General features: G+C 43.3%; 2 protein-coding genes across 5 annotated transcripts; one reads left to right on the top strand and one right to left on the bottom strand.

The window, feature by feature from the left end:
• Window positions 1-709: 709 nt before the first annotated feature.
• Window positions 710-22,990, bottom strand: shtn3 (shootin 3). Of its 4 annotated transcripts, none has more exons than XM_053879558.1 (17): window positions 22,737-22,990; window positions 17,593-17,653; window positions 8,569-8,663; window positions 8,033-8,195; window positions 7,857-7,954; window positions 7,715-7,796; window positions 7,558-7,652; window positions 7,014-7,160; window positions 6,761-6,914; window positions 6,201-6,372; window positions 5,608-5,678; window positions 5,438-5,541; window positions 3,950-3,964; window positions 3,615-3,674; window positions 3,394-3,526; window positions 2,632-2,914; window positions 710-2,561 (listed from the first exon to the last, which is right to left on the bottom strand). In XM_053879558.1, the coding sequence occupies exons 1-17, from the start codon at window positions 22,806-22,808 to the stop codon at window positions 2,429-2,431; spliced, it is 1,938 nt and encodes a 645-aa protein (XP_053735533.1). In that variant the 5' UTR covers window positions 22,809-22,990; the 3' UTR covers window positions 710-2,428. The 4 variants fall into 4 exon arrangements, with proteins under 4 accessions (XP_053735533.1, XP_053735532.1, XP_053735536.1 ...); XM_053879557.1 differs by having other exon boundaries at window positions 3,615-3,677; window positions 22,737-22,989; XM_053879561.1 differs by lacking the exon at window positions 3,950-3,964.
• A 717-nt stretch (window positions 22,991-23,707) lies between these two features.
• On the top strand, window positions 23,708-27,544 carry LOC128767434 (ganglioside GM2 activator-like). Its single transcript, XM_053879497.1, has 4 exons — window positions 23,708-23,890; window positions 25,240-25,392; window positions 25,956-26,138; window positions 26,865-27,544. Exons 1-4 carry the CDS (start codon window positions 23,807-23,809, stop codon window positions 27,039-27,041), a joined length of 597 nt encoding a protein of 198 aa, XP_053735472.1. The 5' UTR covers window positions 23,708-23,806; the 3' UTR covers window positions 27,042-27,544.
• Window positions 27,545-27,889: the final 345 nt, after the last annotated feature.

Genomic DNA, 27,889 nt, shown 5'->3' with positions numbered 1-27,889 from the left:
CAAATTTTAACAGCACGCCACGTTTGACACTGTTTTATTTGTAAAATGTTGTTAAAGTCAATGAAATTAACTTTTACATCAGACTGCAATTAATTCAATTACAATGTTGCAAGTCGCCTCTAGGTGGCGAAACTTAAGGCACGTTCACGTCATGATCTTTTAGAAATAATAAACTGTATGAATAAAATCCATCTGCGTGATACATGCTGCCGATGTGAAAGTACGGTAAGACTGAAAAAAAAAGTTCCTTTACTGAACGAGATTCAATGAACTGAGTCACTAAAATGAACTGTTTTGCCCATCGCTCGCGCCGGTGTGTCTTCTTGTCTTGGCAGGGTCACAGCGCCATCTGCTGTCTCGGAGAGTTACCACCATTTCAAGTACAGTACTTCATAACACGCAGAAACTGTGAGGTGCGCAATTCATATCGTTTTATAGATTAAACGTTTCCCATCTGAGTTTAAACGGGTTACCAGATTGTAGCAGCAGTGGACATTTATGCAATTGTCAATGTCCATTAGTGAAAAATATTAATACATGAATACATAAATGAAATATTGTACATAATAATAATAATTCTAAATAACATGTATTTGTTTTAATTAATATATTTCTAAATATAATTTTTAAAAATAAAAATTCCTGGTGTGATAATAAAAGGGATTAAGTCACAAAAAGATGACCACAACTGATGAGTGACGCACAAACCATAGATAGGATTCATTTGTCATTTATTTCTAGTGGTGCGAAAATGAAAACCCATTTTTAAAAAAATCTTTTCACAATCCATTTATATCCTCAGCACACACACACATACTCGCACACACAGCCTTCAGTATACAGCGATTCATCATCGGCAAGTAACCACCGGGTTAACAGGAATTGGAAAATGAGTAAGAAGAATCATTTGGAGATGTGAGTGTATCATGTGGTTTGCAAACCATCAGAAAAAAAAATTCCGTTGCAGCTTGATCCACAATGTTTTCCCGTATCTACACAATAGGAAGGTGGAGTTTGCTAAATGTATTGCATTTAAGGCTGATTTGTACAGTTTCTAGTCGTTGGTTTTATTCCACATGTGCATATATTTGTTTGAGAGAGATGCATTGGTGGACCATGATGTTATGGAGAAGTGACTATTTGTGGAGTACAAACATAGAATTGTTGCCGCAAACACATTTCAAAATCAAGAGCTACACTCTAAGTTGAGCTCAGTAAACAGAGGGATCGACATACGGTTATTGTATTCTCTAGTGATCGGTCGATAAGGTTTCACGAAGCAGTGTTTTCAGAGCTCAATAGGGGGCGTTCCATTAAAATGATGTTTGTCTGAGGTTTGACCTGTCCGTCACTGGTGTTAAGGTTCACACTTGCGAACCCCACGCTACACTCACACCTCCCTCATGGTCAACATAAGGCAAACAACAGTGAAGCAGTGCTCCAGCCGATATGCCCTGGTTCACGTGCAGCCTTATCAGCACTTTCAATTGCATTAGAGTCAAACAAAGGGACAGAAAAATGCACTGCAAATGGTGAATCTGTGCTTTGAAAAAAGAAAAGCCGTCTCACAAATATGTATTTGCATACTTTTTGCACAACAGGAAGTGCGCGGTGATGGACGTAACAGGGGGGTGTCGTGTGCATACAGGCCACCAGGGCAAGAGGAAGACGCGTGTTCTCAGGTGGAGGGAGCTTGGCCAGTGACTCAGGAGGCAGGTGTCTGTGGAGAGGTAGAACGCTCACACGTCGACGTCCACCATGTGAACACAAAACAGTTGCGTTCACTGGAACTGTCTCGTCCTCTTTGTTCCTGGTTGTCGTTCCTCACTCTCAGAAGCAGGAGGAGGAGGTTTCACTCAGCACCTGGGAAAGAAGCTACCAGAGAAGAGGGCTGCACCATCAACCTCAGGTTGGACAAACAGGAAGCAGTTTTTGCATTTTCTTACTACGATTGATGTTGGCCGTGCTAATGCGATATCTTCTGACGTAACATTACTGCTGCTGGTATGACAGTTTTACAGGGTTCCAACCCTTATCATGTCGGTTTCCGTCCACCGAGGTTCCCACTGTAACTCAAAGTAACTTCACCTACATCACACTCACTACACACCGGCTTACGGAACATCTGGTCATGTGACCCAACATATGCGTGCAGCCCCCCAGTTCACAGATGATAAGGACAACAGTACAGTGCAGTAGTTTAAAAGTCAGCCAGTAAAATCTGAAACGGAAACTGAAGCAAGAATCGTGAGAGCGAAAGAAAAGAAATGAGGTTCTGTGCAAAACGAGTGCAACTTCCCTCGGTCAGTTCACGTCCGTCCCACAGTGTTGTGTTCTGTAACTTCCACATGCCTCCGTTTGATTCGCTGGGAGGATGCGGATCTGTGAAGGTTACAGGCACAAACATTGGGGATGCTCTGAGCTCGCTCTAACACTCGGCGTCACCGCTTCCATTCACAGGAGCGGTGTAAACGTCGGCGTCCTCGCCGGGCTCCACATGGTCGACTCCATTGGACTGGACGGATTTCAAGGTCCCATTCACAGCTGCCTCTTCCTCCGCACTGTGTAAGGAGGATAAGTCACGATGAGCATGACCCTGACCTTTACACCGGATGGCTAGGTCACACGCACCTGTTGATGCAGCCGTTGACCGGACTCTCAGCCGAGTCTTTCTCCGACATCGAGCTGCAGGAGCGCCTCTCCTGCCAGGACCCGGCTCTTGGCTCTCTGCCCGTGTCCGAGCTCTTCCTCCTCGCCACGATGGGCCCAGGTCCGGACCCGCGCCTCTGAACGCTGACCATTGGGTTCAGGGTTCCGTTTGGACCCTCCAGATCTTTGCCCGAGTCGGTGCTGGCTCGTCTCCCGTTGAGGCTGTCGGAGGACGAGACATGGCTCAGCTGACCGTCCCGCTCATCTGGAATACAGAAGGAGGACGGAGATGTTCCTTTAGAAAGTAAAAGCATAAATTGAAACTCTCAATTTTTTTAAGACAGAGATAAAATATGTGGTGATTTTGATGCAGCATTCGAACTAGCTGACCTCCTGTCAACCATCCAGACTCCTGCTGTGATCGTACATGCTCGGAGGCAAAGTCGATTTCAGTGAAAAGGGAAGCCGACCCATCTGACACAGTTTGGAGTGACTGGTTCAGTTTTTCCATCATTGATCGCAGCAGAATTAAAAGCTTCCGCATTGACAACTTTCTCTTTCTCATTTCTGCTCTCTGAGTCTGGACAGCAAACCAAATCCTCTGATTCAGAGATGAAGTGTCATCTTTTTCAGAGCCCACCAGATGGCGCTCTCAGTGCTGCAGTCTTTCAACAACCATTTTCAGATCAGAGCACCACCTACGGACGACGAGGCTTCATGAGGCTTCATCGTGTTTGACTTTACCTCCAGAGCCAGCTTCTCCCGCTTTGTTGCGCCGGCGTCTCAGAATCACCTCCAGCTCGCTGTCCGTCTTCTTGCTGGGCGGCGAGGGCGTGGCCTCCTGCGAGCCTCTGCTGGGACTGCGCTTCACCGTTTCCTGACACAACAATCCAGCCTCTTTTAACAACATCGACTTCACGCTCATTCATGCTCCTGTCATGTTTAAAATGAAATCTAATTCTTACCAAAATTCCTTTGAGCTCATCCATGGCACTTTCCTGTGGCTTCTCCTCACTCACCGGCGGCTGCTGGAAAATCAAGAGACTGACATTGGTGACTGCGCCAACACCTGCCATGTGTGACCCCGAATCTAACCCCCAAACACCCATATTGATTCACTCAAAGGTTCAAATGAGTGAGCTCAGGATGCGTGCATAAATGTGCTCAGCTGATTGAAATGTAAGGGGAGGTTCATGAGGTCAGGAGGTGGACCATGTCGGACCCCTGGAGGGGACCAGGCCGGACCCCCTGGGGGAGAACAGGTTGTCACAAAGATGGATGCCGGCGTCAATATACTCACTTTGACTGCGACCCGCTGTGGTGGCAGCATGGAGGGGAAGAACAAGGACGGAAACACACATTTGAATGCTGCTGCTATCACAACAATCATAGTGCAAAACTAGAATTAAATCCACCACAATTTCAAGACCAAAAAAGTGAACAATAAATCGAATAATGAGATATTATTTCACATTTTTACTAAAAAGTGAATATAATTGCAAACAAGAAACACCTCAAAAATGTCAAATAAATATGATTTAATAAATCCAAAACAAAAACATAAAATAAGCTAGTTTATATTGTTAATATATTGTTAATATATATATATATATACTATATATAAACTAGATTTTTTTAATCAAATCAATCAAATATATATATATATATATATATATATATATATATATATATATATATATATATATATATATATATATATATATATATATATATATATATTTGAATTTTATTTAAAAAATCTAGTTAATTTGAGAATTTATGGTTATTAATCTTAATTAATCGCAGTTTAATGGTATAAGAATATTTGCCACCAGAAGCCACATTTTTCAATTTGAATGAATTTGGTATATTACTGAATGAAATGATGGATCCATACATACATTTAAATAACAAAATATTGTTTATTTTGCATCAGTTTGACAATGGCACAATAAATCAGGATGGTGGCTATATTCAAGTTTTTATATCGCCTTATTTAAACTAAAGCTCTTTTAATGTCTTGAAAAACTTTTGCCATAGTGTAGTGAAAAACCTCCCTGAACGAAAGCAAACAGATGCTTTTGTTCGCTTTTGTTCAGGGATACCTCCATGTTTGTTGTTGCTGTTATCATCCTATCTGCCACGTGTCTTGCGCATCAGTGGGATCAGTGGACCAGGAACTGCTGCACTTACAAAGGTTCCCTGTGGTCTGGAGAGCAAACTGTTCAGTTAAATTAAATTATTATTTTGCTGTTGTAATTAATTATATTATATCATATCATAATGAACTTGTTAAAGTCCCACCGCTAATATTAATCTGTTAATATTAATAAAATGTAAATGTTAATAAAAATCCCTTTGAGTCAATGGAATACAATGAAGGCAATAGACAGATAGTATAGTAGTATGGCATTCAAACCAATAAAACCATCATCAATTCATAATTTAATAATGAGATTTTTGACTGTGTGTAAAACAAAACACAATATTAAACACGATATTATGTATGAGTCAGTGTTTGCCAGTGAAGCTGTCTGAATGAAGAGCGGTGGCTTTGGTCCACGTCATTGATCGTTCACTTTTATACGAATTAAAATGGATGTTGAGCTGCGAGGCCTCGCAAACATCAGAGCAACGATGATAAATGAGGGAGGGGCGGGCGCTGATCAGGGAGCTCGGCGAGATCAATACCTAATAAAGCAGAGTGAGCGGAGTCTTTAAAGAGGCGCGTTCTGGTGTCCAGGTGGGTGGAAGACACCAGAGCTTTCTCAACACACACTGGTCTGACCTTGCTCTCCTGGCTCTTGACCGGCCGCAGGACGACGCCATGTTTGATCCGCTCCATCATCTCGTTCACCGCCTTCACCTTCACGTCGTCCACGCCCTCCGACGCTGAGCGGGTCGAGAGCTTCCGTGACTCACCAGACTTGTTGACAGACAGTGAGTCTCAGGACTCACCTTGAGGCTGCTCGGCCTTCACCGAGCCTTTGGAACCTTTAGAGGACTTCCTCATGATGGCGATCAGAGAACTGGGCCACAAAACAAAAAACATTGTTCAGATTTAAGAATAAACCCAGGATGGAAAAACTATTATCAGTAAGGTATAAAATGCCTTGCTTTTCCTTCTTAGCAAGAAGCTCCTTTAATGTACTCCAATATTTCTAGTTATTACATTTATATGATATATTTGTATGTAGTTTTATTCCACTGTATTTGAACCAGTTTTCAGTTTTACAGTTCCTGTACTTCCTAAGCTATTTATTTAACAATAAGAATCATAAGAACAATACATTTTTCATCAGTCTTAGAGGTTTTGTTTTTGTTATTATTTATGTATTTTTAGGTTATTTACCTTATTTTTAGTGAGCTACTTTCTATTTTTTTTTTTATCAGAATATGATGTTCTTGCTTGATGAATAAATAATAGAGGACATAAACACGGGCTCAAAATATTTCCCATAATCTCAACCAGCTTTTTGTGTCTTGTGTGTTCATATATTAGTTTCTCTCGACTGTTCATCCTCAGGTGTGAAGCTGAAAACTGCTCTCACCTCAGGGGGTTGCATCTGGAGGGCGGGGGTGGAGGCGGTGGAGGTGGAGGAGGCGGGGGAGGCGGGGGAGGCTGCGGGATGGGGGCAGGTGGTGGCGCCACAGCAGGTTCAGGAGGAGGGGGAGCAGTGCTGGTCGTCGTGGCGACTTCCTCCTTCATCTGCAGCTCATGAACTGCAGAGAGAAGAACTGGCTCAGTCCACATCCGTGTGTGTTCAGCATATTCTTGAGGTTGGACCACATGTTCAGCTCACACACGTGTTCCCCATATTTGCATCGTGTTACTTGCACCTACTCACTTGGTTCCTGACCTAATTAAAAGCAACATCTGTGAGTTTGCTGCGACTGAAACTCCTCGCCAAAATCTAGGAGCAGACGGTTGAACCGTCTGTGGCCAGGTAAACACAGACGGCGTGAAGGTTCAGGTCCGTTTGATTACAGAGAAGAGATGAAATGTACTACTTCTTCTGAATCAAGTTTGAGTTTGAGGCTGGGGAAAGTATGTCAATGACCGGTCCCCACAAATATAGGAATGGAATCGTGTACGTTCTCCTCCACTCACTTCGCTTCTCTAGCTCTTGACTCCTCTTCTGCTGCTGCGTCAGTCGTCCCTCCACTTCCTTCTTCTCCTCCTCCAGCAGTTCCAATTGCCTCTGCAGAGTCTCCAGCTCTTTCTTCATGCAGCTCTGCTCCAGCTGAGACTCCAGACTCTGCACCTACAGGCCAGAGAAAGGTCGAGTGAGACTCGGGGGCTCACCTCGGACCGGTCTCAGTCAGTCCCGTCCACCTTCACCAAAGCTTTTCTGAGCCTCTACCTTCTGCTGATGCTCCAGACGCTCCTCCTCCAGAGTCTTGGTGATGGTGGCCACGTCCTCCAGAGCTTTCAGCAGCTGCACGCTGGGCTCCGAGTTCTGGAGCAGCAACATGCTCTGACGGTTGGCTTCCTTCTGCTTGACCAGCATCTACAAACACACAAAAACAAGGGACCGGATAATGTCTTTAAAGGTCTAAAGCTCCCTGTCATCATCATCTTCATCGTAACATGTTTCCATGGTAACGTCACTTTTTGGCCAAATTGCGTGGGCTCCAGTGCCTTTATTATTTGGGCACCAGACATCAAAGGAGTGGACGGGCCACCAGCAGAGAGTCCCTCTGTCATCCGAGACAGAAGAAAGAGTCCTCTCTGGCAGAGCCTTCAGAAGTGGGACCACCCTCAGTCTGTCATTCACCGCAGCAGACAAAGCGACAGATGGAGAAGAAACGTTTCTCCTCACAGGGAACTTGATCACTATGCAGTTCAGACCCAGGTTTATTGAAGGAGCTCAGATAAGCAGGACATTCGCACCAGCACTTAGTTACCTCGTGAGCGTACGACTCTGCTTTGACCCGAAGACTCTGCTCCAGGTCCAGCTGCTCCTTCATGCCCTCGAACTCCTGAGTCGCCATCATGGAGACTGAAAAGAGCCACGACGTTAGAACCCACTGACTCATGTCCACACTAGCTGCTGTCGCTCACCTCTGTTGAACCTCTTGATGGTGGTCCTCTGCTGCTCCACAGTCTCACGGAGCTCCTTCATCGCCGCCTGATCCTTCTCCGCCTGTCCATGGAAGACACGTCAGCTGCTACTTGTGATTTCATCACCGACTCCTCCTCTCACCTGAACCATCAGCTCCTCTATCCGCCTCTGCTGGTCATGAATCTGACAGACGAAGTTCTTCTTCTCCTCCAACAAGCTGCTCACGGTGTCCCTCAGCTCTGTCAGCAGAACAGAGAAAGTCATTCCTCCAGTTCGTGAACACCACGGCACAGACGACAGCGTGGTCGGCTCGCTACCTTTGACCTGCTCCTGATACTGTGTGAAGGTGTCCGGACTGCAGTCGGCGGCGTCCGTGTCAGCCTCCAGAGCGATGCAGTCAGAGATGCTGGGGAGCAGCTCGTCCAGACACGGCCGAGACGACAAGCTGAGGTACTTCAACTTCCTGTTCTCGCAGTTCAACTGCAGGGAGAAAGAGACACAGGTGTTCCTTTGTCACACCAGTAGGTGGAGCCTTTCAACAGAGATCAGAGCATGAAGTGATCACACAATGCTGTGAGGACTATAGCATAAACCTGGATGAACAAGTCATGAAAAGAGTGGAAAAATCCACCTTCTTCCTCAACTTCACATCATGAAGATCAGAGCAGAACAAAGACGCCAACGGTGCTGCAGTTAAATAATGAAGTCACCTGCTACACCAGAGTAGCATCAGCAGAGCTTCAACACTCACAAGTGATGCAGTGTCAAGTCATCCTGACTCACTGCTCTGCAGTTCAGGATCCTGCACTAATCTCGCCGCATTGATGCGTGTGTGTGTGTGTGTGTGTCTGACCTTTGTGGCCAAAGCTTCTGCATTCTCCCGACAGGACTTCTCAATCTCCAGCTGAGTCTGCAGAACGCTGACCTCCTCGATCACCATCTGAGACACTGGAGAGGAAGAGAACAGGGTTTATCCAGGAGGAATGAAGACAGAAGCTCCACTTTAAATGTGAACAAACACGCACAAACAAATAAAGCAGGAGCAGCAGCAAGAGGAAATTTAAAAATACAGAGAGATTAAATTCTACAGTTACCATGCAACAACTAAATAAATTAAGGTTAAGCAACATTTTTGATGAAATAACATCAAATATATAAAAATATGTAGAGAAAAAAACAACAATAATTATAATTTGTCATATTTGTTTGATAAATATGTAAATGAGAGACAGAAATAGACAACATATTTTTATTTAAGCAAAAAATAAACTGTGTGATATTAAGGAAACATAATTTCTAATGTGATTGTGAAGAAAATAATTCAACCAAAACCAGGGACATTTCAAATGAAAGGGCACAATAACTTGAAATGGAATGCTGAATAATAATAAAAAAAAATCATTGAACATTCTCAGGTGGTGTTTCACTCCTACAACCGTCTGCATGTGACTCAGCCAGAGAAGCCAGTCTGCGTCCGATTGAGGCCATCAAGTTCATCTCCAGCTATTTTTAAAACGACCCAGATTTGGTGAGTTTGGGGGGAAACAGACACCAAAGCACGGCGGTTTGTTCGAGCTGATGAGTGAACCGCAGAGTCACAGGCTGAGTTCAGACGTGAGCATGGATCTAAATCATTGACATGTCTAATATTCCACTAGAACGACACAGAGAAACTTCCCACCCTTCGTCTTCTTCATCGATTCTCCGAGTCTGAGGCGACACAGAGGGACCAAAGGCCCTCGGATTAAATTACAGCCGACAGGAAGTCCCTGCTAACCTAGCCTGATCCATTAACAGCATCCGACCTGATGGATGAACTAATGTGATCATCGGCTGGGGTTGTTCACATCTACAGGCACAGGTTTCACTTATGGTTCACTTATGGTTCACTTATGGAAGGAAAAGAGGAAGAGTGTGTGTATTAGGAAACAAATTAAAATGCGAAAAAATATATCGCCCCCAATTTTAATGTTTATTAATATCATATATTATACATAAAATAACATATATATAAATAGAAGTATATATAAAAATGTATATTATTTTATTCTCTTTTTAAACAAAAGGAAACTACTAATATAAACAGAGTAATAAAATAAATCAAACAGAAAACAAACCAGGATTGTTTAATATTTTTTAACTATAAATTATTGAAAAATATTAAATAAAAAAATTGATATAACTCTAAAAAGGAAGCAAAAATACATTCATTAAATTTAAAACAATAATGGCAGATACAAATGTAACAATAGATCAAATAAATAAATAAAAACAATAACTAAACAATAATTGATTAAACAATAATTAAAAGAAAGAATTAAATCTTAAAGAAACACTTATGGATGTGAAAAGAGAAATCATATTTTTAACCTTCTAAACCATGAAGTACAACACCAGACGAGAGCAAGGTCCCGTCAAATATTGTGTTAGGTTTAAACCCACAGTCAGTTGTGTCGTCAGAAGTCGTAATAATAGAGTAACACTTGTGTTCGCCTGCGAGATGTAAATTTCACACCACAAACATCAATAATGCAGTTAATGACACAGCAACCACAGACTGCAGTCGGAACTCTTCTGCTGACTCGGCGAAAAACCACGCACTCGCCGGCCACCTCTGTGGACAAGCGACAACAACAGAGTTTGGTGCGCAGCCGCGTGCCAACATGACAGCCAGTAGTTTGGGAAACAGCGAATGACCTTTGCGTGTCAGCGCCGCAGTGTTCACGCTCACTGTTGCGCTATCGCCATGACAACCACAACCTCAGTCCTATCTGTGTCACAGAGTCCTGCGGGCCGAGAGAAAACATGACGAACGGCTGGACGCAGTGAGAGAAGCACCATCAGGCGAATTACAGACTTGTAAGTCCCGGCTGTGAGTATATCTGCTACATGGATCCTTAAAAATAAACACTGCAGACAGCAGCAGCTAAAGCACATGTTGGGAGAATAATCCGGAGATAGGTCTTTAGGAATCACAGAGGCAGAAGGACTATTGTGATCGAGGTGAAGCCGAAACCACAATTCCGAGGCGGCGGCTTTGATGGCAGTTTGGCCCCCCTCACTTGGCCTCCTGTGTTGTGTCTGACCCCTGAGCTGCAGCGGTGCAGCCGAGCAGAGAGATGGAGGGATGGAGGGATGGACGGTGGCGTGTGGGTGGTCAGAGCCTCTGAATGAGGGATGCCGAGGGTTGACCCGCCTCTGTGGATGGAAGGGAACCGCACCAGCGCAGCTCTCACAGAAGCGTTAAACATTGAATGAAGGAATAAAAATAGAAGCCGTTCCCGTCCTCCATCTTCCTCTCTCGCTTCCCTCAGTCAAACACTGAGAACAGAGGCATCAGAAGGGTCGCCCAGCTGGAGCTACTGACGTACTGCAGAAAATACTTCTCCCACTGATATTTCTACGTCTGACAACCTCGTCATCAGCACCTACTAATACTTGCAACATTTACTACTACTACTTCTACTACCTGCTGTATGCCACAAATATTACAATGCTTAAATCTATGAATAGTGTTGGCACCACTGTGACTAATAGTACAACTCCCAAAAAACTTCTTCTACTTCTGGTACTACTTCTAATGATATTACTTCTGGTAGTACTCTAATTGTTAATACATACAACTGTTCCACGATTACCACAGAGACATTACCCTGACTGCCTCCACAACAGTGTTACGACCACTACATGGGACCAACACATCTGCTTTTATGTTACTATACCAACCATCAACTTTGGCCATAGCTACCACCACCATCTGGCTGTGAGTCTGATTTCAGAATACTCCTGCAGTCTATTGAGCTCATTGCGATCAACAGTATTTCAAATGCCTAAAACGAGTGATGGGGTGTCATGAAACCGTGTCCTTCTTTTCAGAGGCCACCAGATGGCACTGTCTGCAGTAAAATGTTTGGACTTGAACAACTCATTCAATGAAACCTCACATCATTTCAAAGCCAGGAGCGCCACCTCGTGGCCTCTGAATATTAAGACACTGTTTCATCCACCCAGCAACATTGTTTCATGATACCTTATCTACACATCACTACTTAAAAAGGTATATAATTATACAGACAGATCAAATGTAGGGTACAGTAACAATCAGCTAGTTACTACTAGAGTCATTGATAACAGTAATGTTCACTGCCCTACTATCACTGGTACACACAATACTGCAACTCCACTTCAAATAAAAACTGTAAGTACTGACACTGCTGCTACTTCAAACTGAGGTTGCACGATGAAGACGATATTAAAAGCAAGTGCGAGCGAGCCTGCCACCAGCTGGTTGGCTCTGAGGCTATATGTGTATTTACTGTACGTCGGCAGAGAAAAGCGCTGCCTCGGGCGGCTCGTCTTTGCTCGACGGAGTAAGTGGGCTGCAGAAGACGTCAAGGCCGCGGGCCATCGCTTTTGTTAAACTGAAGCATATTTACATGGGATTGCTCAGACAAAGATGAAGCCTGGAGAGGATGAGTAGCTTGCTGTTGTTGCCATTGAAGATGCCTCTGGGGAAGAGTCTCACCCTCAACTGGGAGAGAACAAACCTGAATATTCATGCTACTTTTACCATTGCTGCTGCAACACAACCATTTGTGTCACACTTTCAGTCTACTTCCAGTTCTCTTCCGTTCAAACTAGTGTCTGTTGAGTGTACTACAACCACTGCAGTCTTTCAAAGCTGAACTGGCGCCACAGTTATAACAACAACTACTAGTTGTACTGCGGGACGATTATGATACTGCATACACCCAACCACTAATACTACTGGAACCTTCTGCACAACAATTGAGACTTTGAAAACTGCACCCACGTCTACTACTGATGCTTCTTCAACAGTTACTGCTAGTAGTACAACTACTAAGTCTAGTATCGTCATGACTACGAGAGCTACGTAGGACAAATAATATTACCATTGCTGCAACTACGACTTGGACAACATCTACTGTTACTACTGCTCAGGCTAATACAACTAATGCTGCTGACACTTTTGCAGAATTACAGCTGCAACTAGTCATTCCCCAATACAGCTGGTGGATGTATGACCAGTACTATAGCATCCTGCCTCATACTGCCTTGTACAAATGGTGTGACTGCAAATAATACCACTGTTGTCAGAAGAATTACTTCAGATTTACTTCCTTTTATACAGCAATACTCCTAACAACAGCAACTATAAAGGATAACTGCTCATCAAAAACAACTGCAAAATATATGTAGAGCGCGTTCTCAAGTATTCAACCGCTTTATATTCTTCTTCTAGTACTACAACTGCCATATTTTTCATCCTACTACTACAGCTGTGAGGGCGGAAATATTCTCCTGATGAGGAACCAGATCTGATCCAATGGAGACTTCATTGGTAGTGATGTGTTATTACAGAGCAGGTCAAAGGTCGGCTCGGTTTTGACTGACTGTCAGTCTCCAGCGTGGCAGCCGGTTTGATATTCAGGATCAAAACCAGCGGCTGCCCAGTTCTGACCACTGAGGGCTTCTGAGTGACGTGGTCAAACATGGAGGAGCAGGTTTTCTCGTTCTTGTTGACTTTGCCTCATCTCATTCACATGAGGAACTCATGCAAGCCGATGATGCTCCACTCTTCACACCTGATAAGGCTAGCAGGAAGATGCTAGCAGGCACCTAGCATGCAGCCTCCTCCTTATCTAGCCTCAGTTCCACGAAGCTGCTGATGGCGTTGAGATAGAGCCGATGAAGCAGCTGTCAGACTTCAGTCCCTCACAGACGACACCATGGCTGCACAGGTGCTGCTGCTGCAGCTGCTGGCGCTCATCTCCAACATCCACGCTGAGCTCATCCTGGGAGCAGGGTACCGTTATCCCTTCGACCTGGACGACACCGCTGACTTCTGCTCCGTCTCCAGATGGACCAGTGAGGGGAAGCAGCTCCTGTGGAACTCTTCAGGCTCCTATTATTGGCTACACTCTCTGACTGTTTCCCACTCGGGTCAGTACCAGGTGCAGTGCTGGACTCGGGGCAACGTGACCCTGGAGAGGAACTCCACCCTCCTCGTCTGTGACCACCAGAGGATGAAACACCAGTATTCGTACCTGGACATTGGGCAGACCTTGAAGCTGACTTGTGACGGTGTGGGACCAAACCAGAGTGTTCAGTGGGGCTATGTGAGCTACAGATCACATGGGTTAGTTCTAATAGACGGTAGAACATCTCCAGAGCAGCAACTCCAGCTGGTGGAGAACAAACTTCAGCTCACAGCCACCAAACATTTTACGCCCAACACCTACTACTGTCTGGAGAAGCAGCAGCTCAGGTGTGAGCTTCACGGTGCTTTCTATATTGAACTACTACCAGAATATATCTTCTGCTCTGTAGGAGAGAGTCTGGAGCTCAACTGTTCCAACAGCAGCCCAAACCAAACCCACAGGTGGAAGACGGATAATTCAGTGTGGATCCATAGACTAAGTCTGAACTCCACTCTGATATTTCCATCGCTGAGTTTGAACCACACAGGTAATTACACCTGTCTTTCTGGTCATAATGATTATTCCCTGTATGTATGTCCTGAGCCTGGGCCTCCTGCTGTGGAGCTCTTCACTGGGGGGGAAAATCTCACTCTCCACTGTGGCGATCAAACTGATGCGGTTCACTGGTTCATGAGGTCCAACAGAACCGAAGGACGAGTCTTTAATATTTTTTCTGAACGCCCAGACCACATGCATCTCTATGGCAGCAGGCTGGTGATCAGGAACATCTCTCTGCAGGACGTTGGACAGTTCTGGTGTGTGGTCGAGAGAGGCCGTCTCTGTGTGTTCAGGTCTGACTTCCTGGTGATGCTCGGGGAGCCAGAGGTTGATCACCATCTGCTGAGGTCTGTGCTGCTCAGTGCTGTGGTGCTGATGATGCTGGGTGTTGCTGTGGGGGTGAAGGTGTGGAGGAGCAGGAGGAGAGAGCAGGTCCCAGCACCTGTGGAGGAGCTAGAGATGTCCCAGCTGTCTCCAGAGTCAGACGTGCAGGAAGAGGCTCCGGTCTGAGCTGCCATGATGCTTGTAAACAACTGCTGACCTTTGACCTCTCTGATGTGCAAAGTGTGCGCTCCTGTTTGGCTTCAATAAATGTAACATGTTTCTGAAACAATCTTACATGCACACATTTTTTTTTTGGTTTTGTGGGGACCTCTCATGGCCATAACCCTTTACCCAGCCTCTCCCTCTAAACCCAACCATCCAAAACACTATCTCTAACCAGAACTCTGAACCAAACTGAAACCCAGCTATAAGAGACCGAGAGAGAGAGAGAGAACCTTCCCCCAGTTTTCAGCAGCTGACTCCTGAATGTCGGGGGATTTGAATAATTCATGGGGGTAACGTGACAAGGGGGACCGCTGTCTTCTGCGGAGAGCGGCGGTGAATGAATAAATGAGTAAATGAATGAAGGACCATCAAGCCATCAGAGCTTTGGGGTCCAGTTTATTTGGCAGGTGTGTGACAGCGGCGTATTTGACTGTCAAATCCTGCCAAAGTGTCAAACTGTGGATTTGCCTTATTCTAGAATGAAAACACGAATCTAACTAACATTGATACGAACAAAAACATCCATCAAGCACAGACCTGCTTCTGAAAAATATGCAAATGTGACAATGGTGAATCAATTATTGATGATTTTGTCCCCTGTCATTGTTGATTTCATGTGAATGTGAAGTGTTTTCGGAGGTGGGCTGCAGGGGCCTGGCATTTATTCTCCCATTTGTGTTAGATATTTGCGTATTTTTAGACTGAATGGATTACTTCATAGGGGTCTGAGTAGTTTTTGTTGGTCATTTAGAATAAGAACAAAAACATTATTATACAGTACATGCGTACTGTATGTGATGACTCATCAAGTGTTTTTGCAAGTGTTTAAGGATTGTTTTTTTTAAGTAATGTTATTCCAATGTGTTAGTGGCAAAGCTTCAAAACTACAATATATCAATAAATAATTAAAATATACATATTTACAAATCACAGAATCTTTGTGTTCACATTTTCAAATAAATCTACTGTTTTTTTTCAATAAATTGTTTTGTTTTTATTTATTTATCTTAAGTTAAGCTTTGTTGGTAATATTTAGCCAAACCCCAACAGCAACAAAAGCATGACTTATTAGACAATGAGTGATTCATATTTGGCTCCTTTGACCACAACAGCTATGACAAAATCAAGGTATCAGAAACAACTGACTATGATGACTTGCATACCTTGTATTTATAGTCCAAATGACAATTCTAAATTATAGTGTTGTAGTACTTGAGGATGGTCTTTGGTCTCTAGACCAGTCAGAAGACCACTCTTTTAGGGTCTGGGTCTTGTCTTGGTCACGGAAAGGGCGGACGTTGGATTTCTATTCAAGACTGTTCGACACCGCCAGAGAAAACTGTCATAATAGGTGGAAGAAGGATTCTGGTTTTGTACATTTGGGGTTTTAAAGTGATAGAGGGCCACAGTGGGTGCTGGTTTTTGTTGCAACTGATCAGGAAGATACCCAAACACCAATAAGGTTTCTGAAGACTGGTTATTGTCAGACTGGTGCTGCTCACACCTGGCTCACCAGTGGATCAGTTTCTTATAAACTGTCAGTCTCAACCTCCCAATATCTCTGCCTCGGTTGGTGTGGTCTTGACGACAACACTGCTACTGTCACCAGAGGTTAGTTGCTAGTGTTCATGTTGCCAAAAGTAATTCACTGGACATCTATGAAACAGCTGGTTCTTGAGAGGAATAAAATGTAGCTGAATTCATCCTCGAAACAACCGGAGTATCGCACTGCCTGAACCTCCATCTGCTCAGGTTTCCCGTTCCAACAATGAGAAAACTGATCCACCCGATTCTAGTGACCTCGAATTCACCACACATTAGTCTCCCATTCATTTACAAAGGCGGTAACTGAAAACAAAACGGAGCGTTGTAGAATCTGGCAACCAACCAAAAGAGAAGTTCAGGACAGATTTCATCCGAAAACAGCCGTCTCACCGTGTTTGATGGTCATGATGAAGCTTAGTGCCGGCGCTCCTGTCGCTCACTCTGTGGCTTCAGAGGTCAAAAACTCAAACACCTTTCCCCTGTGTGACCAGTGCGGTTGTCATGGAGACAGAAATGCCCTGCCCTCATCAACTGAAAACATCCACTCAGGTGACAAGGGGTCCGTGATGTCACCAAGACAGGTGTGAAGGGGACAGGTGGCTGAAGCTCAGGTGTCAGGATTCTGGCAGCACTGACATATTTGAGGCGAGTGGCGCTACCTTTTCTTACCTTTTGTATCTGTTCTAAATGTAGTTTAAAGCAAGCTGTTCTCAACAGCACAGTGGCCAATAATGTTTCCCTCATGCAAACATTTGTTCACTCCAACAATCCGACATCACAGATACTGTCATGAACATTGCTTAGAATCACCTCACAGGCTCTGACAACATGCGAACAGCAGGACATTGTAAACATCAATGGTTGCACTTCTGTTGATAAAATCATCATTTAAGTGGCACGGATGAGGACAGATGGATGGACAAAATGTGTGAATCATTTGCCATTAATCGTGAGTTAACTCAGCTGCAGTGCAATAAATTGAGATTAAAAATTTCAGATCAAATGTTATTTAGGGTTGAGAATTAAACCAGAAATGTTCACCTCACTAATGGCAATAGAATTCAAGACATGGAAGAAACAGGAGATACTTGAGTTCTGAGGAAGTTGTGCTTGCAGTGTGCTCCATCTGTGCTTAAGAGGATGTCACAGGGTTGCGCTCTGTGTTTGGAGGTCGTGAGAGGTGATGCAGCACAGCTTCACATCAAATTCAAAATGGCAACTCTAGAATTCGACAAGCTCCAATCACATCGGCAGAGATGACGACGACACGAGCGACAACTCACCTCTCTTGATGTGTTTGAGCTGTCGTTCAGCCTCATCTCTTTCCTCCGTCAGTCTGGTGCACTATAGAACAGATAACATGAGATTTCAATGAGGAAGTGGCATTAAAACCAGTGTTTGCATGAAGAAATATACATCCTTTTAGTTAGACAGTTACGTTACAAATGTTAACAAATGTGTAATAAGCACATCCGCATATTCCAAATCCAACATTCCAAACTACTGAGAAAAGGAGGAACATTTAAATATATATGTGTATAAAAAATACACAAATGTAAAGACAACAGTGTCACTTTACATTTGTGTATTTTCTTGCTATATCACTTGAGTTTCATCTCGGCGGCTCGAAAATGAAACCCAAACACTTCCATGGTAAATTATTTATTGAAGGATTTGAATTAATTATAAGAGCAGACAAGACTGACTTTATGACACGACGGGATGTGCGTCGTTATTTTAGTCCCTTTTGTTCCCTCAGCACTTACAGCATGCGACATCACCTTATAAATTAAAATAGAGTTGAAAGTCCAAGCACACTGACACATTTTCATTTAAAAGGTTGTTACATACACTGTGTATTTAGAACATATTTGCATGACAAATATTCATTGTGCTTATAAAAAGTTAAACAATTGAAGACAAAACTAGTGCATATCAGTAAACAGTATAAGATATGAAGAAGTGTAAATATGCCATGAACCCCATTGAAATATTTTATTTTACATGTGTTTAATTTTAATATAAATCAACTACGGACCAGACATTCAAGATTAAAAGGCAATTTATTTCAAAATATGTTTTCAATATTTCAACAAGAAAAACACAAAAATGGCCTATGAAAAAGAATTTTCGTCTTTAAATACGAATATGGTGGTAGTGACTAAAAGAGAAAGAACAAAAAAAAAGCAGAAAAACATGTCAGTTAAACTTTTCGTCTGACGTCAAAAGGGCCACAAAAATACAGGCATTGGGCCGCACATGGCCCCCGCGCCGCACTTTGCCAGGTCTGACTTAAATGGTGTAATAACAGTGTTCAGACGGGCTGCTGCTCCTCTCCAGCTCTTACTAGTCACAATCTCGGTCATTAAAATCTCCATTTCAAACTCGGACTTAGAAACCGCTCAACATTCTAAATCTGCTCTCATTATCCTGCTCACTCCTCAAAGCGGCTTTTCCCGTCATCATCTCCTCAAAATGTTGCCACGGATTGTCGGCGGCGCCGACGCCCCATCACTTCTGATCACGCAGCGCTTTCCTCTGCATGCGCCGACGTGACGGCGGCATGGGTGCAGCCACTTCTTATGTCTGGATGCATTTGGGTTCCATCGCAAGGCTTTCGGTTCCAGCCACAAGATGGGTTTGTGTTGCGTGAAGATGAGCCGAGGTGGTTCAAATGTCGTAGCTGATGTGACTTATTATTTTAACTTTTAGAATCAGAATAATTCAGTTTAAAGATGCACCACCATCTGGACATTCTCCTATCTCCAGGAGGAACATTTATGTTCGTTCATGAACGTTTATGAACGTTCATGTTCATGCATGTTCATCTCCAAAATCGAATCCTGAACCACCTCAGATCCCCGTGACTCTGACATTCCTGAATCCCCTGGTCGGTGAACGCTGCAGTTTTGGTATCAACCTGCTCAGCTCAGTCCAGGAACATCATGTTCCACACCAGATTATTCAATGTGTTGCTCTTATTAGGGATATAAACACTGTAAACAATGTGTGCCAACTCTCTGCTTCTTGTTTTAATGGTGAAAGTGGAACTGCTTTTCTGCATCCTGGACTTAAACCCAAGCGTTGTGTTGTTTCCGTGTGAAACCAGGTGAATAGAAGGAACGACAGAGCAAGACTCAGTGCAACTGAACTGCTCCAATGGTGAGAGGAGCTCGTAAAGCGAGACCTCCTGAGGAATAATGATGGAAGGGAGAAGGACCACGGACCGCTGCTGACTCAACAGAATTAAAGCTCATTTCCTGCTTGGGGATCATGACGCATGAAGCGCGTCGTAAAATTTGAATAGCGCATTTGAGCATCAGTGCATTTTGACGCAGCATTTCCGTCTGTCTTTGAGGAACGTAACGCACCTCAACTGTTTTAGATTCTTTAACAATTCATCTTGGTCAATGATGTGAGCATGGTGCGTCATAATATCCTCTAAGGTTGGTAGTTCAACTTCCCTTTTCATGTCCACAGGAAGCAGATGAACTACACCCAGCTCCTCATGGAGACACCAGTGACCTGCACGACAGAATCCATTTTTATTGGTTTTATTCATCTGCATGGGCTATGGACACTTTTCATGACCAAAGGGAAGGAACTGAAATTGACTTGCCCTCTGGCTCAGCTGCATGTTTGACTTTCTGGGCAAAGCTTTCTTGTTTAGAAGCAATGACCTCAGCTGAGGAGGCCCTCTGCTTTAGAAGGTGTCTGCCAACAAGAAGAAGTCCAACATCCAATCCCTTGCACTACCCAGGTTGCTGGACAGGGGGCCATGCTGGGCTGAGGCAATAGCTCCATTTAAGCCCTGAGGTCCCATTTCCTCAGTTATATATCTGCAGAATGAATTACTGAGTAATGTCCATGACAATGGTTGGCACCTTTTGGATCCTTCCTTCCTTGACGCCTCAGTTTCACACAATGCGACTAGCGACCGAACAGAGTCGGTGGTTCGACTTGGTACACAAGAAACGTGAGGAACTAGAAAAGCACTCACAGTGCACAGACCTCCACCACGCTCCAGTCCACCCCCAACACACTCTCCCAATGCTCCCAACGCCAACTATCCTGAATCCAAATGCCATTCTGAACCCTTTAAAAAATTCCCGGATTCATTTCCCGAAACAAATCTGTCCATAACTCTTGTAGTTACTCTGAACACAGAGAGACAAAGAGGCAAACCAACGCCGTTGATGTTGAGAATTGATGTTGACTTGTTTAAATAAAGAGATTAAGATTCAAGGTTGCACTATTCCTGAGGAGTTCGTATCCAAGCATATATGCACTAGGGCTGCAACTTGTGAATATTTTCGTTGTCAACTAATCTATTCATTATTTTTTCAATTCGCCAAGTAATCGCGATTACCTTTGTTTGGACCTATTTTGAATTTCTGTTGTACCTAAAGTTGCTTTAATCATCTCACTGTGATACTCGGACACCATACATTATGAAACAAGTACATTAAAATAATGACACATAATCCAGGAACATGCCGACATGCTAGCTGTTAGCTCGAGAGTGTGTGGCGTCACACACCAAACATGGTGAGGTGGTCAGTCGGAGGTGGTGATGCGGAGCCTGGGGCGACGGCGGACAGCGACGGCGGACAGTTGGAGTTGGACCACAGTCAGGAACCATTTAAAGGAGCAGAAACTAACATATCTTAATGATTCCAGAGAATGTGATATTCTCACTGTTTCTCAATAATAACCAGTTCTCGATGCCCATCCTGCGGCCTGTGTGTGCTTACACCAACAGCAACATGATGCATCGACGCACAGATTTTGACGTTGATGAATTTTTGTTGTCAACGTTGTGGTTGCAGCCTTAATATACAGCACTCAGCACAGATGCCAACACCTGAGGACCAGCATCCTCTGATCATCCTGAAGGGTTGACACGTCCAGAAGCTACAGCAGAAGCAGTTCAGGTCTTAATCCAAACCACGACTGAGAGAATTCAAATCCCTCTGCCATACTTGGACAAAGAGGTATTTCACAAGTCTGATCTGAGCCGTCCTGAGAAAGTAATTCGGAAGTGAAGGACAAAAAGGACGTGGAGCGTCAAACTCCCCGTCCTTCAGCACCACTTGGCCCACTTTCTTCCCAAACTACCTGCAGCTTCTTCCACTGTCAGCTCACATTTCCCTGAGGAGCACAGCGAGGGCAGCATGTTCACTCACAGGAAGCCAGGCACCGTTAATGCAGGAGGTTCAGTTCCCAGCGCTGCATTATGGGAATGCAGCTTTGACTCCACCGCAGCCCCATCAACAAATGGAAACCCACTTAGCAGATTCTAACACCTCCATATCAAATGCAAACCTCTCGACACCTCGGCGAAGATTAATTCACGCAACACTTTAAAAGGTTGATTCTGTTGTCGTCCCGGAGAGGCTCAGGTGTTAACGTGAGATTATCGTGACCGTCAGGTGCACATACTGAGTACCAATCAGCTCGAAAAAAGAGCTGTGAAATTGGGATACTGTGGGTCCCCTGTGACCCGATGCTAATTTTGTGGGAGTGGGCAGTTAAATCTCTGCAGCTGGCACCAGGCGACGGCCCAAATAATTGACTGGTGCTCCAGTCAGAGGAGAGCATCTGCGTGTTACATGAGAGGAAACATATTGGAAAACAGACTGGGACAGGCCCGGCCATACACATGAGTGAAGCACAAAGCAAACTCTCTTAAACTATATTTTGAATAGTTTTGTCACCTAAATGTGTCGTTTATTAAAACACAACTCAACTGTATATATATATATATATATATATATATATATATATATATATATATATATATATATATATATATATATATATATATATATATATATATAATATTACTGTTGGTTATGTAGTTTATTGTTATTCGTCTAATTTTGATTTCAGGTTGTTTTTTATGTTTATGTTGTTTGTTTTTATTTCCGGTTAGTACGTTATAGTTTTGGAATTAAACATACTTGCTTCTTACTGTCTATTTTCTTATAATATAGCTGGTTTAAATAACCTATCAATCTGAAATTGGTGTACGAGCATTTCTGGCTAGAAATCCAGAATGTATGTCAAATGCTTCTTTATCAGTAAGTGTTCGTAAAGGGTTAGAATACCAGATGATGCGTTCACTGACGTCCGTCACCAAAATGGTCTCATTATTAGCTCCACGTGAATTTTCTAATCCTTTCAAAGGCACCAACTAACGAATTAGAAATATAGATACCCGCTTTAGAGTCACTTTGAAACGCTTCATATTGACAAGAAAGGCGATGTTGGAATTTAGGGAGGGGTCCGGCTCTTCCATAAAAAGAAGAAGAAGCCGGCCGGCACCAACCGAACACAACAGATTATTGGTCTTCTTCGGTCATTTTCGGCGTCCACTCAGGAAACAAGGCAGCGCTCGAAATGAAGTGGGATTTTGGGGGTTTACCTCTGTTTGAATGACAGTGTCCCTCTCCTCCTCGCATCCCTCCATCTGCGCGGACGATGAGCCAGGAAGCATTTTTAGGAACCAAAATTGTATGTTCTAAAACGAGATTAAGCAGCCGAGCGGTTCAGTGTTTCCCTGATCGCATCCAAACGCATCCTTTTCTCTGTTCTCCTCTCCAACACATGGGATGGTGCCGCTGCTGCCGGAGCCGGCGGATCCTTCTTCCTCCCCCCTCCTTCCACTGACAGCATCATCTGGACCCCTCCTCATCGTCCTCCCATTCTGCCCTCCCCCTCCTCTTCATCCTCATCTTCCTCCCTCCTTGTCAAATCTGCTGCCCTCGGACCTAAAGGTTTGCGCATGCGCGCACAAAGCCAAACAATGCAAAAAAAATAAAATAAACAAAAATAAATAAATGAATAAATGAAAGTCTATTTCGATATTTAAAAACAAAGTATTCACGTATTTATCCTTAACGTTGACGAACATAAAAAATGTATATTTTTGTATCAATCTTTGGTAAACACATCCAACATTTTCAGTTTCTAAATATTATTATTACCCATCTTAGCGTCACAAAATATTCAATCATTGCTTAGTAAGTTCATTTTTTGTAGCGATTTAACATGTCTATTCATGTTTATATAAACGTGTACGTGTATAATAACAGCCAATAATCACATTCCATATTGTTTTAAATAATTTTTTTTCATGTTTTAAACAATCGCTCATAACTGTCGTGCACAATCGTCATACAGTGACGCTCAGTGGTGAGTCTGTGTAATTACATTAATTTAAATGTAAAATCACCGGTATTTAATAAATAAACTGCTATATATATTACTTAAAAATTAGTTCGATTTTAAAATCTGTTTGAATTCCAAATTCATTTTTGGCGAAACCGAAAAAAAGCGGCGTTTAGAGTGACGTCACATCGGTGCCTACGTCACGTGTTAGGTGCTGTTCTGTAAACACGGAAGTAGCTGGTGCAGATTTTAGTTCATGAATCATCCGCTTGTGCTGCAGATCGGTGACAGAAATCCTGTTCTGGTTCATTCCGAAGAGAGAAGATGGACTCTCGGTTCCTGCTGGTGGTTTTCAGCCTTGTTGCTTGTGGCAGCGCTTTGAAATTTACGAGATATAACAACGTACAGGTAAGAAACAGTTCTGCTGCGTTGCAGTTCGGTCTCCACTGGCTTTGTCAGCAAAGTAATTTCTCAGTAGAACAACAAAAACATTTATTTCTGAAGTGAATCACTTCATATTGGTCAGTAATTTTGTGAAATTGAGTAAACCAACTTGTTTTTCTTTCTATCATCCGTTCAAAACGACATATTTTTTTTTAACGTCGTCCTTTTAAGGAAAAGTAAATTGCTTTATTTTTAGCTTTGATCTTGTGAGATATCAAATTTACTTGAAAGGAATTTGTGATCCTGATGTTATATGACTGATTAAGGCGATGATGAATCTTAATCAGATTTGTTCTCTTGTGATCTCTGGTGATCAAAGTTTTTCAGCATTGCACATCCGCGATGATAAAGTCAGACTATAACAATGTAGTACAATGGCTGCTGATTCATTAATGTATCCCGATTGTGTGAAAACCATTCAAACATTTGCAGTATTTATTGGACGAAAGTATATAAACATTCATTTAGAATTTAATACCTCAACTTAAATATTCAACGAGAGTTTGAATGGTGTGCAACACTCATTTTAATTTTAGTTTTTTTAATCAGTAACTAATAAAATGCACTATCAAAATAGAAAACTGTGTTTCCCAATTCAACCATTTCACTTTCAGATTCTTTGCTTAATAAAAAAAGTTTGTTCGGGGTTTAAGGGGCAGTTTTTAGTCGACGCAACAATCCAAAATGAAACTGTTTACTTGCTCCTATGATACTTTGAAGTGCCACAAATAATACAACAGAATGCCTTTTACTTTGATCAACATTTTATAACAATCGAATTGTAGCGACTTCTTGCTGTGTTGTTTTTGGTGGTGGGAACTAGTGGGCGCAAGTTTGTGATTTGCCAGTTGAGACCTGTCAACATGAGTAGTCAGACCAGTCTCGACTCAAGTGACCTGACTGGCGTTGCGCCCCTTCTATGGAGGAGTTTTCTTTAATAAACAGCGGTCCCTTGCAAGGTGATGCCGTTTTTGTTTATTTTGTCTCCACGCGACCTAAAAGCAGCGTTACAATTTCATGCATGGTACATAAAATTAAATCTCTATAAGAAAATAAACATTCAGTAACAACCTGGACTGTGGCGATTTTAACTCCACACTCAGAGAGATTTTGCACTTGCTTTTTATAACATCTTCTCTTTTCTCTCAGCTACGCATCACAGTAAAACAAGACGCAAAGGTCGGCTCTGAAGAGTGAATTGAAAGTTCAACTATGATTCAAAAGTCTCATGTCTTAATTTTCAGTTCAACTTCTGATAACTTTTTAGCATGCATCTGTGTTTGAATATGAGGTATGTTGTGTGCTGTCGACAGGTTGTGGGATTCGACTGGAAGAACTGTGGTAAACCGGATGCGCCCGCCGTGTTGAAGTCACTCAGTGTGTCCCCTGATCCCATCTCCATCCCGGGTGACCTGACAGCATCTGCATCTGGATCCACAACCGTGGAGCTCGCCGCACCGCTGTCTGTGAGTCAGCATCACCAACAAGAACATCAGGAACTAAAGTTTTAAAGCAACTTTTGATCTTAAATCTACAGCGTTCATGCAGCTTTCATATTCCCTCATGTTGGTGCCATAGACATACATAGTATATTGATGGTATCATGAGGGCAAAAAGTCAATAAAGGTGAACGTGACTGGTGCCATGTGGAGCAAAACAAGCGCTAACAAAGAGAGTGTGAGGGCAGAGGTTAGCGACAAAGTTGTGGTCATAGAATTTACAAGACAAACTCCGAGGATGAAACAACTGTTTTTCCACAGCTCAGGAAGGCACGTGAATCATTTTCATTATAGAACACAAACAGAGGTCGATTCTTGGAATTCTTGGAATTTCGTGTGGAAATCCACAGCAATAGTTTCAGAATTAAAGGCCACTGAATGTAAGCATTGTCATGTAAACATCTCACTGATGATTATATGAGACAGTGACCCACGTCCAGAAGTCCAGTCCTTCATGTCAGCTGACTCTGTAAAGACGTATTGATCAAGTCTGTAAAAACAGAGCTGACTCTGACTGTTTCTGCGCTCAGGTGAACATGACTCTGGAGAAGGAGGTGGCGGGTTTCTGGGTGAGGATTCCCTGTCTGGACGAGCTGGGCAGCTGCCACTACCCAGACGCCTGCGAAATCCTGAACCAGCTCATCCCGCCGGGTCAGGACTGTCCGGAACCGCTGCATAGCTACGGGCTCCCCTGCCACTGCCCCTTCAAAGCCGTGAGTCAAGCGCCACGACTGCGGCTGCGTCTCAGCTCCGGTTCAAATTGGATCAAGTAGAACGAATCGTCTGAATGATTGAGTTTGCTGGAGAATGGAGAGTTTTCACTGCTGTCTCTTCAACAAAAGCTGATTGTTGGATTGTCTGACTACGCTCTGAACATGATTTACGTGTTGTGGAGATGATTCAAGTCTCATGGTGCGCTTATGATTAAATCCTGAGTCACTCAGCTCTTGGTCAGTCCTGCATCAAAACAAATACAAAATCAAATCTAAATCAATTGAGAAATGAATAAACAAGACGGTGCAGATGATCCTGACCGGCAAAGTTCAAAGGTCATCCCAATGTCTTTGCTATTTTCATGTTCCTCCTCGCACCCCACCTGTATAAACACTGTTTTTCCACAGCGCAGACAGAAGGTGAATCGGTTTTGGTATCAGTACATACTCAAAGCCCTGGTATCGGGACCATAAAAGTCATATCGGTGCATCCCTACTTTAGACCCATCCTCAGATCGCTTTTGGACTTGAGTAGCGCGACAAGTGCACCTACACTAGGGTTTGCGAGTCCAGTTCTCCGGTCACCATAGAGAAAGAGGAAGTTTCAGCACCGCTGGCTTCAGCATGGAGAAGTCCATTTCACCGCGCAGTGAAGTGAAAGTGATGCCGACTGAATCCAACTGCACCGCGACCTGTTTACAAGTCTCCCTTCATTTCTCTCCTCAGGGCTCCTACTCTCTGCCAACGTCAGATTTCTCCGTGCCCTACCTGGATCTGCCCTACTGGCTCACAAACGGAAACTACAGAGCTCAAGGGGTCCTGGGCAGCAAAGGCGAAGAGCTGGGCTGCGTGAAGCTCACCCTCTCCATCGCATCATCTTCCATCAACGATAATCTGGTGTGAGATTTAACTCTCCTGAGGCTGAAGAACGGGGACCAACAGGGGTCAACGCACCTCACGGTTCCGATCTTTCCTACTTCCGCAAAGCATTTTCTAGCATTCTGAGAGAAAGTTCCCTTCTTAAAGAACAAACGTGGCGAGTGAATCATAGATGTGACAGTTAATAACGCACAGCAGCCTTTAAAACTAATGCCAAATAAAGTCTACTAGAATACAGGTACGAAGGACGATCCTGGCGTTCAATAGGAATATTGGTGTTAAGTTTTTCATGACTTTTACTTTCATTTTGTTTATTCAAAACATGTTCAGAATTTTTTTGGACTGTTATTCATGTTAAATAGCAAAGTTTCCAATCATGATTTATTTGTTTTTTTTTCTTCAACAAAATGATTTTGAATGGAGGCTCTTTAGGTGAGAAACTTTGATCTAGTGCCACTAGGGTTTTTATTAAAATGTCTTTTCACTGTACAGTTTCATTTTTTTAAAATAAAAATGATTTTAAATAACGTTCATGTTGGAAGTAAATCTGAGAATCTCTGAAATGAATGTTGAGCTGACGAAGCTTCATTTTCAAAGCAGTGACATTCCGTGCTCAATATTTCCACATCATTTTTTGACCGATGGCGCCACCTACAGAGCTCGGATGATATGATCTAGCTCAACACTTCTATCACAAAAGGTCAAGAGTTGCACACTAGATGGCAGCATTTAAACCTGAACAAACCGTTACACATCCTATTCAAGTGTCAAACTCGATAGCATAAGGGCGTCGGTTTATTTTGCGCAGTGGTGAATGTAATGGGTGATGTTTAAAGTGAAATATAATCCGTCCTCATGATCCCGCTTTTGAG

This window comes from Synchiropus splendidus, chromosome 11 (assembly GCF_027744825.2).
Source record: "Synchiropus splendidus isolate RoL2022-P1 chromosome 11, RoL_Sspl_1.0, whole genome shotgun sequence".
Classification (NCBI taxonomy): domain Eukaryota; kingdom Metazoa; phylum Chordata; class Actinopteri; order Syngnathiformes; family Callionymidae; genus Synchiropus; species Synchiropus splendidus.
Note: the sequence above shows the minus strand (reverse complement) of the source record. Positions and strands in the feature narration are given on the sequence as shown.

What these genes read in the sequence shown, in the direction of transcription:
- shtn3 (XM_053879557.1), bottom strand. Translation starts at nt 22,808, where the DNA reads ATGCTTCCTGGCTCATCGTCCGCGCAGATGGAGGGATGCGAGGAGGAG. An exon ending in GTATCAGGAGCAGGTCAAAG is followed by an intron (nt 7,955 to 8,032) that starts GTAGCGAGCCGA and finishes TTCTGCTGACAG; the next exon opens with AGCTGAGGGACACCGTGAGC. An exon ending in GAAGGCCGAGCAGCCTCAAG is followed by an intron (nt 5,542 to 5,607) that starts GTGAGTCCTGAG and finishes CGACCCGCTCAG; the next exon opens with CGTCGGAGGGCGTGGACGAC.
- LOC128767434 (XM_053879497.1), top strand. Translation starts at nt 23,807, where the DNA reads ATGGACTCTCGGTTCCTGCTGGTGGTTTTCAGCCTTGTTGCTTGTGGC. An exon ending in AGCTCGCCGCACCGCTGTCT is followed by an intron (nt 25,393 to 25,955) that starts GTGAGTCAGCAT and finishes TTCTGCGCTCAG; the next exon opens with GTGAACATGACTCTGGAGAA. An exon ending in GCCACTGCCCCTTCAAAGCC is followed by an intron (nt 26,139 to 26,864) that starts GTGAGTCAAGCG and finishes TTCTCTCCTCAG; the next exon opens with GGCTCCTACTCTCTGCCAAC.